This window comes from Galeopterus variegatus, unplaced genomic scaffold (genome assembly GCF_000696425.1).
Source record: "Galeopterus variegatus unplaced genomic scaffold, G_variegatus-3.0.2 Scaffold92, whole genome shotgun sequence".
In the NCBI taxonomy this organism is placed as follows: Eukaryota; Metazoa; Chordata; class Mammalia; order Dermoptera; family Cynocephalidae; genus Galeopterus; species Galeopterus variegatus.
The window spans coordinates 992008-1008117 of NW_007726203.1; the positions used below are offsets into that span (position 1 = coordinate 992008).

At 54.8% G+C, this 16110-nt stretch overlaps 1 protein-coding gene across 6 annotated transcripts in view; it reads right to left on the bottom strand.

The window, feature by feature from the left end:
- Nucleotides 1-1720: 1720 nt before the first annotated feature.
- Nucleotides 1721-16110, bottom strand: part of ABCA3 (ATP-binding cassette, sub-family A (ABC1), member 3) — a 46341-nt gene continuing 31951 nt past the window's right edge. For 4 of the 6 annotated variants that reach the window (XM_008581928.1, XM_008581914.1, XM_008581921.1 and 1 more), the window contains 14 exons: nucleotides 15119-15305; nucleotides 13909-14212; nucleotides 12871-13144; nucleotides 10695-10899; nucleotides 10076-10295; nucleotides 9600-9758; nucleotides 8292-8464; nucleotides 7448-7576; nucleotides 7116-7310; nucleotides 6651-6838; nucleotides 6043-6213; nucleotides 5573-5763; nucleotides 5307-5380; nucleotides 3891-4829 (listed from right to left, as the gene is read on the bottom strand). In XM_008581928.1, the coding sequence (XP_008580150.1) occupies nucleotides 4698-4829; nucleotides 5307-5380; nucleotides 5573-5763; nucleotides 6043-6213; nucleotides 6651-6838; nucleotides 7116-7310; nucleotides 7448-7576; nucleotides 8292-8464; nucleotides 9600-9758; nucleotides 10076-10295; nucleotides 10695-10899; nucleotides 12871-13144; nucleotides 13909-14212; nucleotides 15119-15305 (2602 nt within the window). In that variant the 3' untranslated portion in view covers nucleotides 3891-4697. Of the gene's footprint in view, nucleotides 2759-3890; nucleotides 4830-5306; nucleotides 5381-5572; nucleotides 5764-6042; nucleotides 6214-6650; nucleotides 6839-7115; nucleotides 7311-7447; nucleotides 7577-8291; nucleotides 8465-9599; nucleotides 9759-10075; nucleotides 10296-10694; nucleotides 10900-12870; nucleotides 13145-13908; nucleotides 14213-15118; nucleotides 15306-16110 lie in introns of those variants that run through there. The other 2 variants (XM_008581907.1, XM_008581900.1) reach the window with 2 other exon arrangements.

Below are 16110 nucleotides of genomic sequence, written 5' to 3' on the forward strand. Positions count from 1 at the left end.
GACACAGATCCTGCCCTCTGTGATTGTAGTGGAGATTGCAGGTCATGTCCTGGTATCTGGGTTTCCCAGTACCTGGGTGTAGCCAACTTGAAATTTTCTGGGAAACACCAGGCGTGCAGAGGTGAGTGACATCTGGGAAAAACGTGAAGGTTTCAGGTCTCCTGATGCCCCATCCCGCTCCTGCCAATTCTAGACCCTGAGAAGTGACCTTGAGGAGGGAGGTATGCACCAGGATGGCAGATCAGGTGCGTGGAGCCTGGCTTTTGAGACCCTGCAGGTGACAGAAAGACCTGGACTGCCTTCTTTGGACTTTTTTGTTTTGTTTTAAAAAGATGACTGGTAAGGGGATCTTAACCCTTGACTTGGTGTTGTCAGCACCACACTCTCCCAAGTGAGTGAACCAGCCACCCCTATATAGGGATCTGAACCCGTGGCCCTGGTGTTATCAGCACCACAGTCTCCCAAGTGAGCCACAGGCCGGCCCTTGCCTTCTCTGGACTTTGTACATGGCTGAGAAATTTCTTTAAATGTCTGGTAGAAATCACCAGTGAAACCATTGAGGACTGGTGCTTTCTTTTTGGAATTTTATTATTCATTCAACATCCTTAAAAGATAAGTATATTTGAGTTCAAATGATCTATTTCTTCTTGTGTGAATTTTGAAAGTTTGTGTGTTTAAATGAATTGGTCTTTTTCATTGAAGTTACCTAATTTGAGTCAGAATTTTTGTAGTATTTCTTTTCAATCCTTTTAACGGCCATAGGATCAGCAATGGTAACTTATCTTTCATTCACAATATTGGTAATTTATATCTTTATTTTATTCTTGGTTAGCATGTACAGAGTTTTATAAATTTAATTGACCTTTTTAAACAGCCACCTTCTGCTTTCTTTTTTCTCTATGGTTTTACTGTTTCCAATTTCATTGATTTCTGTTTTAATTTTTATTTCATCTGCTTGCTTTATGCTTAAGTTGTTTTCTTTAGGTTTAAAGTAGAAGTTTAGATTTCTGCCTTTCTACGGTATGGCATATAAATTTTATTATATCTAATGCTTTTTTATTTTATAAATTTTATTCTATCTAATGCTTTTACTGAATCCCACAAACTTTCTTATCTTTTTAAAATTTAAAATACTTTTTTCATTTCTTGAGAATTCTTTGACCTTTGTGTTATGTTGATATGTGTTGTCAAATCTCCAAGTATTGGGGGATTTCAGAGCTATCTTTCCATTATTGGTTTCTAGTTTAATTCCATTGTGGTTTTAGAACACACATTGTGGAATTTCTACTCTTTTAAATTAGTTAACTTACATTTTATGGCCAAGAATGTAGTCTATCTTGGTCAACATCCCATGTGACCTTGAGAAGAATGTTTTTCTACTGCACTTGGATATTGTATACAATAAATATCAATGAGGAAATAAAAAAGAAATAAACTTCTATCTTTTTTTTTTTTTTCCTTTTTGTCTTTTTTCGTGTCTGGCAACGTAACACAACCCTCAGTGTCGCGCCGGGTACCAGACCGGGACCGGCAACGGGATCGCAACCCTTGGTGCTGCGCCCGCCCCTCGCTCAGCCAGTGAGCGGGAACCGGTCTGTATGTGGGATCCGAACCCTCGGCGGGAGCGCCGCTGTGCTCACAAGTGGCGCACTGTAGCAGTGCGCCACCGGGCCGGCCCTAAACTTCTATCTTTTAAAAACCACTGTGTTAGAGCACAGCTTTGTAACATCAAGGTCAAGGGTTTGGTTTCCCGTACTGGCCAGCCACCAAAAAATATAATAAAACCACTACGATCTGGGGTTTTCTGGTACACGTAGCAAGCCCATTCCTGTGGCCCAGGGGTGGGTTCCCTTTGACCTGTTGACCTGTGACCTGCTGAGAAGCCTGACTGCCTCCTCTGTTCCCCTGGGCAGTCCTTCCCCTTTAAAGGTGCAAAGGCCCCACCCATGGCAGGGTCTTCCCTAAGTACTGGGTGCAACCCACGGTCCGGGTGTTGTGGCTGAGCCACACTGTCACAGCCTCCTCACTGCCCTCCCCTCCCGGGATGGGCATCTTCCCCATGGGAGCCCCCTGCCAGGCCATGCAGAGCAGCACAGGCGGGAGCTCATCTCTGGATCTCGCTTTAACTGCTGAGCCCTTGGAGGGCTGGGCCTGCCAGATGGTCTAGAGAGCGGTCATGAGGGGGGTGCTGTGAAGCGACTCCTGTGCCAGGGTCGTGGGCCCGTGCCCTCCCGTGGCCTTAGAACTGCCACAGCTGAAGAAAGATCAGTTGGGGGTGGTCCTGGGGCTCCAGCCTCTGAGTCCTCTTGAAGCTGCACGTTACAGATTCTGGAGTCTCAGCATGTGACTCTTGGTTCCAGTACCGGGTTTCCAGTGGCCTCCACTGGGAGGCTGAGTGGACCCTTCCAGCTGTTGCTGGGGTCCCTCCTAACTAGGTCAGCCCTGCAGCCGCCCAAGTTCCATGCTTGTGTGCAGACTTAGGCCCTTCCGCAGACACCCCATCAGCAGGTTCGGTCCTGACTGGACGTGCTTCCTATCCTGGTCCTCACGTGGTGGCCTCAGCTGTGCCTGCATCATCCCCTCCACAGCTGCAGACCATTTTCCTAAAGAGGATTTCTGGATTTAAAGACCTGCTGGCAGCTTCGTCCTGCCCTCAAGAGGGTGGCCAGCCTCCCCCGAAGTCCTGTCGATGCAGTCTGGTTTCACACGTGTGCCTCGAATACGCTGTGACTTCAGTCCTAAATGCCGATCCCAACACCTTTTTTATGGCATCAAAGAAAAAAAATGACAGATTCCTAAACATCTTACATGTGGCCTTAAAAATAAGTCCGAGAAAAACAAAAAACAACAACAACAACAAAAAAACCGAAAAAACGATTTAAAAAAAACCCACCACCAAGTCCAAGGATGCCCTGTGGTGGGGCTGTTGGCCGGATGTGCTCCAGCGGCTTCTGTTTCTCCTCCCCTGCCCCCCAGACCCAACATGAGTGCAGCCACACAGGCCGACATGTGGCAGGGCCACCGCTTAGATCTTTCCTTCTTGGGCAGTGCTTATGCCACAGCGAAACACAAATTTACTTTTTATAACATGGAACTAAATAACGATAGTTTGAAGAATTTTAAAAAGGATGGAAGCTATTGGAAGCTATTCGTGGCTTTCATAAACTTTCAGAGACTGATGAAAACACAAACCTGAAGTTGTCCCAATGGGCCAAAGTGATGAATAAATAAAACTGTGAATTTTGGCCGGCCCGGTGGCGCACTGGAAAGTGCGCCGCTTGGGAAGCGCGGCAGCGCTCCCGTCCAAGGGTTCGGATCCCACATACAGACCGGTTCCCGCTCACTGGCTGAGCGAGGCGCGGGAGCAATGCCGAGGCTTGCGATCCTGTTGCCGGTCCCCGGTCCGGTACGGGGGCAACACTGAGGGTTGCGATCCGTTGCCGGACACGGAAAAAAGACAAAAAGACAAAAAAAAATAAAAAAATAAAATAAATAAATAAAACTGTGAATTCTAAGGATGTAAAATGCAGAGATTTGAATCACAAACTTCTAGAGAACAACAGGAAACAAAAGTGCGTGAATAAAAAGGCTGATGCTGAAGAACTTTCTGGCAAGTGGCTTAACGCCCCCGGGCGACCCTCCACATGCTCCTCATACCCTCTTTTCTTGGTTGTGGGCTAAGGGTCTGTCAGGTGGGCATCTGACTGCTTTTCCATTCTGACTTGGGCCTATTCCTTCACTGCATGGCAGTGGATTCTGTAAGTTTCCTCCCTATCGGGAAAAGCGAGTTCCAGCTTTTGTGTGTCTGGAACTTGTTACGAGAGCCTGTGTTTGGACTGGGGGTGAGTGATGGAACCCCCTGACCCCCCATCTCATGTATGACTCACAGATTGATCATGTCCCCTCAGCCTTTATTTTCTGGACAGAGTCACAATATGTTTAGTGTATCGTCAAGAGGTGGCCATGCAGCCCCTGTAGTGGTCCCTGACTGTCCTGGGCTGGTGGCTTCTTGCAGGTGCAGTGCTGGGAACAAGACTGTGCTCCAAGTCTGGCCACCTTCCCTCCCTGCGCCGGCTGCTCCTAGAAGATTCTAGCAAGACAGTGCTGGGCCCAGGGTCAGCTTGCCTTGGCTTAGCATACGTGCCCCAAGGAGCAGAGCTCCACGGTGCTTCCTGGGCTGCCCGGGAGGCTGAGGTCTCAGCACCTAGTCACAGACGATATCTTCCCTTCATGGACAGTGATTTGCGACTTTTGTGTCTGTCCCAGGCAGCCTGGGGCTCTTGCTACAATTCACCCCTGCTGGTTTCCCACTTCCTCCCCAGGGAAGCTTAGTGTCGTGTAAACTTGGACATGTCACTGGTCCTCTCCCCGCATGAGCACTCAGAGAAATTCAGCCCCCCTGGGTCAGCAGCAGCCCCTTCCTGGGACAGATCTCCACCCCAAGGCCCCATGGCCTGCCCACAGACTGCCAGACTCACTCTTGGTCTGGGACTGGGAGTTTCAGAGAGTCCACCTTTGGAAGTGGATATCTCTGCATGCTGAGGCCACATAAGGGCACCAACACACGGCCATTCTGTGATTACCGCCGTGTTTTCTTTGCCTCCATCATAGAAAAGGTGATTAAAAATAAAGGACAAGAGAAACTCGGAGGAATGGGATGCACCGCTGTTCCTGCACAGCACCTGCGAGGCAGCTCCTCATCGCCCCTCCTCCGTGGCGGGTGGCTGCAGGTGGGCGAAGCTCAGGAAGACCTGCTCCAGTGAGATCTGGCTCACAGAGTAGTCGTCCACTCCGTACTTCTCCTTGGCTTTCTCCAGGATACCAAAAACCTTCAAGAGGCAGAAAAGCCCCTGGTAAGAGAGCCCCAGGTCCAAGTTCTTCAGCTGGCCCTGGGAGTCCTCCTGCAATAAGGGGCTGGCAAGGCCCCCAAGATCCTACCACTGCCCAGTCCTGCCCCAGACCCCAGTAAGAAGTCAGTCCCATGAGGTCAGTCTGTTCCTGCGGGGAGGATGCTTGCTGCAGGGGACCAGTGCGGATGGGGCCTGGCTTCCCACTGGCTCTGTTCCCAGCTCAGAGAATGACCTTGAGCAAGTCATCCCCTTTTTGGGCTGGTTTCCTTTTTTGTACCGAATTGCTTCCAACTCGAATATTTTGGGTATAAAACCCAAAACCTAGCAGATATTAGGATGAGTGTTACAGTAGAAGTAGAAAGTGATTCCTCTTTGGAAAGAGTCTGTACCATAGGAGAGACCCCTGCAGGGACCTTCTCTATCTCCAGCTAGTGCCTGGCGGGCCACATCGCTTACCTTTGCCCAGCTGAGGTCGTGGCCGGGCAGGTGGTAATGGACCATCCCTTGGTGCTCATCTTCCAGGACGCTGCCTGCAGGGAGGGGAGACCATGTTACTGTGGAGGCTGGGCTGGAGGGCCAAGGGAAGGTGTCCTGAGCCCCAGGGGTCAAGGATGTGGGACACGGCAGGGGTAAGGCATAGATACCCTCTGTGCAGCAGCTGGGAGACACTCAGGCAGAGGCCCAGGGCCCACCCAGAGGAAGTGGCCAGGGTCAGCACACACCTGGGAAGGTCAAGTCCACAAATGCCTTGAACTCCTCCAGTGTCTCCTGCTGCCCTTCACTCCGGACCTTGGCCCGCAGGGAGTAGCCGCTGCCAAATTTGCTCTTGAGGTGCTGGGGGCTGCCCAGGCACTTGAACTGACCCTGCACCATGATGGCCAGCCGGGTACACAAGGCCTCACACTCCTCCATGCTGGAGAGAGGGGTGGAGGCTGAGAGAGGGCTGGGGGATGCTGACACCCATCCTGGGTGTCAAAGCCTTGTGCAGACAAGAAGGTGTCAACGCCCAGATCAGGCCATTCCTGATTCCCATGCTCAGACTGTGGTCCATGGGCAGGGCCTGGGGAATCTCCTCGCAGGCTCTGCACTAACTGCTGACAGGTCTTCTGTCCACCCGGCCCCCTCCCAAGCCCACCACTTCCACAGCCCCAGTTCCGGCTCTTCCACAGATCCGCAGAGACCCAGGCTCTACCTGTGAGAGGTGATGACGATGGCCTTGCCAGACTCGCGGGCCCGTGCCACAGTGTCCCAGAGCAGGCGCCGGGCCACAGGGTCCATGCCAGTGGATGGCTCGTCCAGGAAGATGACCGCAGGCTCTCCGATCAGGGCAATGCCAGTGCTCAGCTTCCGCTTGTTACCACCGCTGGGGGTGGGAGGGTGCCAGGTGGGGGGCAAGGCTGATGGTTAGCATGGGTTCCCGGGGTCCCAGCAGATGCTCAGTGATTGCAGAGTGCCCAGGTGAAGAGGAGGCAGGTGACTGTGCCTAGACACCCGCCCCATAAACTTGGAAGCCCCAGAGAAAGCTGTGCCCAAGGGTCGGCCCATGCCCTATGTAGAGCAGGGACAATGCTGGTCTGTACCTACGGGTGGTCTTGTCTCCAGGTGACAGAAACCACCAGGGGAGCCCCTCTCACCTGGTGCTGCCATGGTCATGTTACCCAATCTCCACTTGGTCCTGGAGCCATGTGTGGGAGCTCTGGCTGCTGACCCATGTGGTCGCCCCTAGCTCTATGCTAAGGGAGACCCCAACTCCAGCCTGGGCAGGGCTGTCACAGCAGGCGGGCTAGGTGCGGGTCCCACCTGTACGTCCTGACCAGCTTATTGGCATGTGGCTCCAGGAGCAGGCCCCGCAGTGTGTTCTCCACACAGGCACCGATGTGGCGCTCGGAGATGCCGCGGAGCCGTGCATACATGACCAGCATCTCCCGGCCAGTCATGTGGTCCAGCAGGGCATCAAACTGGGGGCAGTAGCCGATGCGCTGCCGCACCTGAGATTGGAACACAGCCCAGGGAGGGAGCTGGATTACAGGAAGAGCCTCCTCCCTGCAGAGGTCTCTGGACCCTCCCTCCCTGGTCTCTTCCAGTTTGTCTGTCCATGGTAGTTCCATGGAGCTGGTGCACAGGCCCTGGCAGCTGCCTTGTCGTGCTGCTCATGAACGTGTGCTGTGCCCACTGTGATCCAGAGAATGGCCCGTTGCCCCATCCAGGGCACCCCTTCTAGCACACCTGCCTCACTCGCAGTGGGGCCTCCCTGGCTGCACCCACCTTCCCGATGTCAGCGCTGATGCTGTAGCCCCCAACAAAGGCATCCCCAGATGTGATGGTTTCCTCCCCAGTCAGCATTTTGAAAGTTGTGGTTTTCCCGGCTCCGTTGAAACCCAGCAAGCCGAAGCACTCCCCTTTCTGGACTGCCAGGGAGATCTTGTCCACGGCAAGGAAGGGAGCTCGCTGCTCATACACCTGCAAGGCACCGACAGGAAACACTGGAATGAGGAGGCCTGGACACAGACTGGTGCCTTGCAGGTGTATGCTTCCAGGGAGTGCAGGTGGACTCCAGGGACAGCCAGGGGCCAGAAGGGCCTGTGTCATGGTGTTACCTTGGAGAGCTCCTTGATAACGAGAGGGGTGTCGAGCAGGGAGTCCAGGCTGGGAGCCAGGATTCGGTTCCTCTCTTCTGCCACGTCTTGGTCCTCAGGAAGCACTGACGTCCGGTTGTACAATTCTGTCTAATTGTTCAAGACGAAGACCGCACGAGTGAATCCCAGCCCCAGCGGTCCTCTTCCGTGGGAGAAAGAGCAGGGGTGGAGGTGGGTGTGGGAGGTCTCATGGGACTAAGGTCTCCAAGGCTCCTCACCCTGTCCCAGCCCCTTGTTGTGACCCTGACCTTTCACAGGAAGAGGTGAGTGGCCTTAGGGGCTCAAATGAGCATCCTGGAAACACAAAAAACGTGAGGAGCAAGAACTGTGCGAACTCATGTGGAATCACACAACTCCGCTCAGGGACTCAAAAGGAGATTTTAATACACGCAAAGAAATGCCTTTTTAGAGAAGTCTCGATATTTTAAGGACGCCAGTTCACCACGGGTTAATCTGTGTATCCAGTGCAACCTCAACAGGTTTTGTTTGTCTGAGGGAGGGACCCACGTCCCCCACTCCAGGCGCTGGGTGGCCCAGGCAGAGACACTGCTGAGAAGGGCCACAGGCTCCAGCCTGACTCCACGGCACCAGGGTCCCAGGACTCAGGACTCAGACTGCCCTTGTGAGTGGCAAGGGCTGGGACCCCCTTCCTCGGCTGTGAGCACAGACTGTGAGGTTGGACCTTCGCCATGTTGGGAGGCTGAGGCCACATGTGTTGGCTACAAGGACACATGAGCTGCTGGGTGGAGAGGTAGGCCAAGGCTGCCCCTTGTCCCCGGGCCATGCATGGGGAGGAGCCACTCACCAGCTCCCGCCTCCTCTGGAAGGCACAGATGAAGGTCCTCAGTTTCCACAGCAGGTTGGTCTCGATGAGGAAGAGCAGGGTGAGGTAGGCACACCCTGAGGCGGCCATGGAGGCCACGAACCTGCCGACTCCCGGGGCGTGCCACGCGTAGAAGCTCTCCTGGTACTTGATATCTGTGTGGGGCGAGGAAACGCTGCAATGTGGTCTGTGCACCCTTGTCCTCCCGGTTTCCTGGCCTCCTCTCTGCTCCTTAGGCCACATGAGGCGCCTGTGCCCTGGTCCCCTCATGGAGGCCCCACATGCCTCTTCCTGGGGCGTGCCCTTTGTCTTTCAATGCCCTGCGGAAGCCTCAGGACTTCCCAGGCTTCACCGGGATTTTGTCACATGAGGCACCTGTCATGCCTGTGATGCAGGACCAATCCTGCTGCTCTCACTTGCTCACGCATGTGCCTGTCTCCAAGCCAGGACCGTGCTGAGATGTGAAGACAGAATGTCTGCCCGCCCTCGAGGTGCAGCGGCTTAGAGAGGGGACAGCAGGGAACGAGCAATCACAGACCCAGGGCCGGGGCAGTGTCGGGCAGGGCTAGTACTGAGATGGGACCTGCCTGCAGACAGGCCTCTGCTGAGCTGGTGCATTACGGGGACTGCTCCAGGTGAGGAAGTGGGGATGGGGGGTGTGATGGTGGCCCCCAAAAGATAGATTCAAGTCCTAACCCCCTGAACCTGTGAACGTGACCTTGTTTAGAAACGGGGCCTGTGAAGGTAATTAGTTAAGGGTCTTAAGGTGATGTGCCAGATTTAGGGTGGGTCCTGAATCCAGTGACTAGTGTCTCTATAAGGGAAAGACAGAGCAGATTTGAGACAGACACATGGGGAGGTGGCTGTGTGAAGACAGAGGCAGAGACTGGAGTAGATGTGTCACAAGCCCAGAAAAGCCTGGAGCCACCAGGGCCGAAGAGGCAGGAAGGGCCCTCTGCTTGAACCTGCAGAGGGAGCAGGCCCCTGCCCACACCTTGATTTTGCACGTCTGGCTTCCAGAACTGTGAGAATGCATTTCTGTTGTTTAAGCCCCTAGTCTGTGGTTCCTTGTTACAGATGCCCCAGGACACTGGGACAGGTGGGAGGAGCAGAGACCAACTCAGGGTCCAGAGCATATGGCTGGAGTGAGAGGGCTGAGTGGGACAGAGCGGGCGACACAGATGGGCACCAGGCTGCTCAGAACACAGAGGAGTCCCCTGCCGGGGATGCCCCTCGGCAGGCGCTGTCCCGAGGACACTCTGGCTGCCGGGTGGAAGGTGGGACACTCACTGAATTTCCTGCAGTAGTGGGCGGCGACCTCAGAGGAGGTGCAGTACCTCCTTGTCTCGTAGTTCTCATAGAAGCTGCTGACTGCCATTCCCAGGCAGTGGTTGGGCAGCACCAGGAACACGTGGTCCAGGGTTCTGGAAAGTTCTTCCAGTTTTACCGCTATGGTGGGGAGGTACAGACCAGTTAGCACTGGAGGACACACTATAACTGTCTCCTGAGGTCCAGTCAGGGAAGGCAGGTCCTCAGGCATCCCCCACAGATCAGACACTTCCAGGGGCAGGGCCTCTTCTGGGCAGTCCTTCCCAGCTCTGCCAGAACCACACAGGGGAGGGGATGCCCCAAAGCTGGCCGTGGCTGAGGCTGACCGAGCAGGGCCATCTTGGGTGGAGGGGCCAGAGAGTGCAACCTGGGCCCCGTGCCCACATTCTGCCTTTGTGCTCTGTGGGCGGCCGGGGCAGGGGTCTCCATGCTCCCACCTGGGATGCGCATGATGGTAACCATGAGGAAGGTGGCGATGCCCGACAGGATGTTGAAGATGGTCAGCCTGGTGTAGGCAGTGGCCGCCCCCGAGAAGAGGAAGTTCATCAGGTACATGAGTGGGATGATAGCCCAGCCATACAGCAGGAGCAGCAGCAGCGTGTCGGCCGCATGGCCGTCCCGTGTGAAGGCATGCACATCAAAGGCTCTGAACACCACCTGCAGTGGCACAGGTGAGGCTGGCTCAGTGTGCGCCATGGGCAGTGCACCACTCACAGGGCGGGGGAGGGGACCAACAGGAGCAGCTGAAGATCCTTAAACCCTCACCAGCCCCACAGGCCGTGTGCAGCCACCGTGGTGGCTTTCTGCGCTGGGATCCTCTCTGACCAACAGTCTCTCCTTCTCCACTTCACATGGAGCTGCAACTAGGGCATCTGGCTCTGCCTGCCCAAGAGGGGGCAGAGGCGGAAACTGCGAGGGAATTTCCAACCGTCCTTCTGGAGTTGGGGGCTGAGCTGCCAACCTATACTTCCCAGCTGGTTCTGGCTCTGTGCAGCATCCCCCAGGAAAGACCCTGTGGTCTGCAGGGGAAGGATCCCAGCACTGTCCAGCACTCACCAGCAGCAGCAGACTGGGGACGAGAAAGGAGATAAGGTCCCACACCAGAGCAGAGAGCCAGTAAGTAGCCACGTGGACCCCGCTCACAAACTGGACGTGCTTGGCCTGGACGGCCCTCTCACTGACTGCCAGGATGGAGAATGTGCTGGCCAAGAATGCCATGGCAAAGAGTAGGTTGAGAGCGATGTCAAATCCCTTCCGGCCCCTGTGGGGACAGGGCATGTCAGGGCAAGAGCACAGCGTGCCTGGACAGCGGGAAGAAGGGGTCCTTGGTCATTACTGTCCAAAGCATGTAGTGTAGTAGCCAAACTGCTAAAAGGGGTCATGGGAGACCACTAGAGCCATGGGGAGTCTCAGCACCAGAAAAATCCCCATGCCCTCTGAGAATGGCTCCTTCTGTCCTAATTGATGGCAGTGTCCCTCTCCGTCTCCTTCAATGAGTCTTTGAGCCACCCACCCTGCATACACCTAAGACGTTAGCATCACTGATCCCTCTGCCTTTTGCCAGGTCTCCTGTGGAGACCCTCCCCCTCATTCTCTGCACTGCTCCAGCTCAGACCCCTGTTGTCAGCTGGGGCAGGACTGGTGCAGTAGCTAAACTCCCCTCCCAAGTGCATTCTACATTCTATACTGGGTTGCTAGCAACACCTTCCAGAAACGGGCTCTGACAGCATTATTCTGTTGCTTTAAAACCTCCTGTTTCAACAAATGGTACTGGGACAATGAAATATTATTTGGCAAAAAAGAGAAAGGAACGAAGCAATAATGATAGAAGATGGATAAACCTTGGGCCGGCCCGGTGGCACACTGGAGAGTGCGCCGCTTGGGAGCGCGGCGGCGCTCCCACCGAAGGTTCGGATCCCATGTGGAGACCGGTTCCCGCTCACTGGCTGAGTGCGGTGCGGGTGCAACACCGAGGGTTGCGATCCCGTTGCCAGTCAGTAAAAAAGACAAAAAGGAAAAAAAAAAAAAGAAGATGGATAAACCTTGAAAACATCATGCTAAGTGAAAAAAAAGGTCACATGTGATTCCGTTTCTATGAAACATGCAGCACACCAAATCTGTAGAGATGAAGTAGATGAGCAATTGCCAGGGGCTGGGAGATGGGAGAACGGGGAGTGACTACTCATGGGTGTGGGGTTTCTTTTTGGGGGTGATAAGAGTGTTCAACAAAGCTGCATTGTGATGGTCCCACAACTCCGTGAACACACCAACAGCATTCAACTGGATACTATAAATGCATGAATTGTATGGTGAGTGAATGACATCTCCTAAAGCTGTTTAAAATAAAACAAAAAGATCCTTCTGCCTGGTCCACTGTCACCATAACAAGCCTGAACTCCTCAGCCAGCCAGCAGCCCACCAAGCAGGGAGCCCCTTTAGGCCCCGTCCCCACCCTGAAGGTCTCCCAGCACACTGCAGTCACCTCAGGGCCCTGCAGTCGCCCCCACCACTAGTGTTTGTCCTCGTCTGTTCCTGACATATCAGGGAGAACAGAGGACTGCCCCTGCTTCTCTGCTTCTGGGGCAGGGATGGGAGCGAAGAGACGGGGGAGGAAGACGTCACAAGGTCCAGGGCACAGTCGAGAATGGGGACAGAGACAAAAGTATCCTGTACTAACTGAATGCCCTGAGGCAGAGCGGCTGTTCTGAAGTCAGCAGAACTTCTGCTTACTCTGGTGGTGCCTAGAGTTTTGGGGGCTCTGTGACTGGGGTGAAGGACAACCAGCCCTGCCTGCACAATGGCATGAAAAGGTCACCGATGGACAGGGAGTTCTGCAGTCCTCTCCCTGCATCTCCTTGGCTTATGCACACAGCAGGGGAACTGTCCTGGTCATGACTGTACCAGGTCACTCCCTGGGGAGAGTAATGGGGTGAGGACAGGGCTGGCAGAAGCCAGGTGTGGATGTGGGAGGAGAAGGCACAGCCATCCACTGCGTCCTCAGAGGTACTGAGAGGACTGCGTGGGAGTGGATGGGCCCTCCTCAACTGCCAGAGGAAAGGGAGGGAATGGAAGGCTGGCAGCGTGTGGGCTGGGACCCCCTGGTCGAGAACGAGCAGCTTCTAGAGGACAGAAATCATGCTTCACCCTTCTATGGGTCCCTGCAGTACCCAGGCGGTCAGTCCTGGTGGGGGTCCTGCCAGGGCAGGCGGGGCAGGCAGGGTGGGGCACGTACTCGCTGAACTGGTCCTTGGCGGCCTGCAGGGTGCTCCGGGGCTGGGGGTAGTTGGAAACCACGATGGAGGCCTGAGGGCCGCACAGCAGCTTCAATAGGAGGTTGTCCACAATGGCCAGCGCGGTGGCTGCGGAGTGGTAGGCCTGGTTGTTGAACAGGGCAGTGACGACCGTCCGCTCGCCTACATCTCTGAAGGACGTTGCCACGAGGCACCGCTCGTTAAAGCCGCCCCCCTCCACCGAGGCCCTGAAGATGAGGAACTCCTCCAGGTCACCTGGGAAGCAACAGCAGAGTCAGGGGACGCAGGGAGATGGCAAGGGTGTGTGCTGCCTCCGTGTGGCTCATCAGGCTCTCGGTCACAGGTGTGGCCGAGTTGGGACTTGGGGCTGCAGGATTCCCGCCTGGGCAGCAGCACCTACCACAGGGCCAGCACGCTCCAAGCTGCCAGCACAGCCAACTTTTTCCTAACAGGAACCTAATTTTTGCCAAGAGTTTGTCCTCATTCAGTGTCCTGAACCTTAAAGCTGCTGATCAGGAAGTTGGGGGAGCAGTAAAATGCGAAAACCTCCAGCACCATCCCTTTAACCAGAAAATGGTCCCTGTTCCTAGAGACTCAGAGAGTTGTGAGTTTTAAGACATTGGAAGGAAACACCATGTCACACGTGGGCATATTGTGACCAGCCTCGTAAACAGAGAAAAGGTACCATAAAGATGATGAACTTTTGCATTTTAAGAAAGGTCCTGGAAAGCACAGCTTCAGTGCATGAGTGCCTGGCAGTTCAGCCTGGCGACGTGTCTGTGTCTCTGGCCTCCTCAGGCACTTCCTCTGACTCAGTGCTATGATTCTCCACCTGGGCCATGTCTGGAGGCATTTTTGATGGTCATGACAGGGTGGGGACAATGCCAGAGATGCTGCTAACCATCCTCCAGTGCACAGGGCAGCACGGAACCCTCCACCCCAGATGTCCACAGTGCCGCAGTGGACAAGCAGGCTCCAACTGCGCAATGTGGCCCCTGGCCCCCAGGGATGGCCCTTACCCAGCACCTCACGGGGCTCCTGCCCCTCACCCTGCAGCATGTCTTTCAGATGCTCCGACAGCTGCTGGTCCAGCCGAGAGGTCCCAGGGACTGAAAATGGCACGATGGTTCTGCCATACTCGCCCAAGGTCAGCTTCAGGATGGGGTCGTCAAGGATCTCGGAGGAGTAGTTGATGGCCAGGAGGGCCAGGGTGAGGCAGGTCAGAGGGACCAGGACCTGGGCTGCCACCATCTTCCACTCCCGCCAGCTGTACATGGCCTTCTTCAGGAACATGGCCCAGAATTGCTGGCAGTGGAGCGCAAGCTGCAACAGAGGAGATGCAGGCAACGATGACATCACTCAGGAGCCAGCGTCTGACCCCACCCACCAGCAGCAGGCCCTGCCCCCAAGTGGCACCAGCCTGGGGCCTTTGGCTCACATGAGCACAGGCGGCCACACCAGCAGCAATCGGGGCCACTCACAGGGGCTATGGGAGGAGCTCCGTAAATGACACAAGAGCATGTGTGTGCTGTCCCTGCAGGTCCCAATGTGGGCCTGCACATGGGCTCTTGGGGGTCTTGCACAGCTGTGGGGGCAGGGCAGATTCTTTTTTATTGCCGCAGGACATTAGGGACCCACTCCTCACCAGAGACTCCACCACGCCCATGCAGGAGGGCCCTGACCCAGCAAATGCATACCTAGCCAGACAGACCTCCCCACCCCTACCTGGACTAACTGCCCTTACTCTCCAAGACCTTCCCTTCACAGTCTTCTACGTGCTGAGAGTCTTGGGGATATGGGGTAAGGCCGACCAAGGACCAGCCCTAGTTCTGTCATCAGCTGGCCATTCGACTTTGGCCCAGGTCTCAGTTTCCTGTCTGTAAAATGGGAACAGTACTACCCTCTGCCTCATCAAGCTGCTGTAAAGCCTTTTTAGCGCAAGGCTGGGCACAGGGCAAGCTCTTGGTAAGCTGAGCCCTGGTGGTGTGGTGAGGAGACACTCCTTCTTATTCGGAAGTGCCTAAGGTAGGACATAAAGAAATGTCACCTGCTCGATTAAAATGCTCCCCGTTTCTCTTCTCCCTGTCAACCCACAAAGCATGAGCTGTAATCTTCCCTCTGCCTGGTGCACCAACTCTCCCAAAGGCCACCTCTGTCCTCATGGACCATGTCCCCTCCATGTCACCTTCCCAAGTTGGCCAGTGTGTAGCCCCGGCCCATGGAGCTCACCCCAGTGTTCAGCTTGATGGCTGCATGCTCCTCCTCAATGAGGGCACCAATGCCGTCAGTCGGGTCCATCACCCCGCACAGGTTGCTGTCCACGGCCCAGTCACTCGCTCGCCTCTCGTGCTGGTACTGCAGGGCAGGCAGCTGGATAGCTTGGATGTCCATGCTGGTGTCTACCAGCTTACCAACCCTGTGCCAAAACACAACGCACTAGTCACTCCAGCTCCCAGGGTGGGGGAAGTGAAGCTACTGTTCCACTGAGGAGGGGAGGAGAGGCGGAAAGAGGGCTGTCATCAGAGGTAGTGAAGTAGAGCAGCAGCTCAGATTCACTGGCTTGTCCATTCATTCTCTCATTCATTCATTCATCAATAAATATCGCTGGAATACCTTCTGTACGCAGCTGAGCAAGACCCAGGGGGAGAGACAACTGGATAGGGCCCCTACCCATAAGGACCCAATTCTCACAGGGAGGTGGCCCAGGGAGTCAGCATTCAAGAGGGACAGCAGGGGCCTTGTAGTGGATTGAATTATGTCACCCCAAAACTCCCTGAAGCTTGAATTGTGTCCCCAAGTTTTTATGTATTAGAAACTTTGGGCCGGCTCGGTGGCGCACTCGGTAGAGTGCAGCGCTTGGGAGTGCGGCGGCGCTCCTGCCGAGGGTTTGGATCCCATATAGAGACCAGTCCGCTCACTGGTTGAGTGCAGTGCGGGCGCGACACTGAGGGTTGCGATCCCGTTACCAGTCACGAAAAAAGACAAAAAGGAAAAAAAAAAAAAAAAAAGAAAAGAAACTTAGCCCCACTGTAACTGCTAAGAGGGTAGGAAATCCTATTATGGTAATTGAAAGGTGGCGCCTTGAAGAGGTGATTGGATTGTAGGACCATGCAGTAGTGAATGGATTAAAAATGGTGGTCAGGGGCGTGGTTCTGAGGGCTTTAAAAGAAGAGGAGAGTCTGTCTGTCTCTCTCTCTGCTCTCTCTGCTTCCACCATCTAG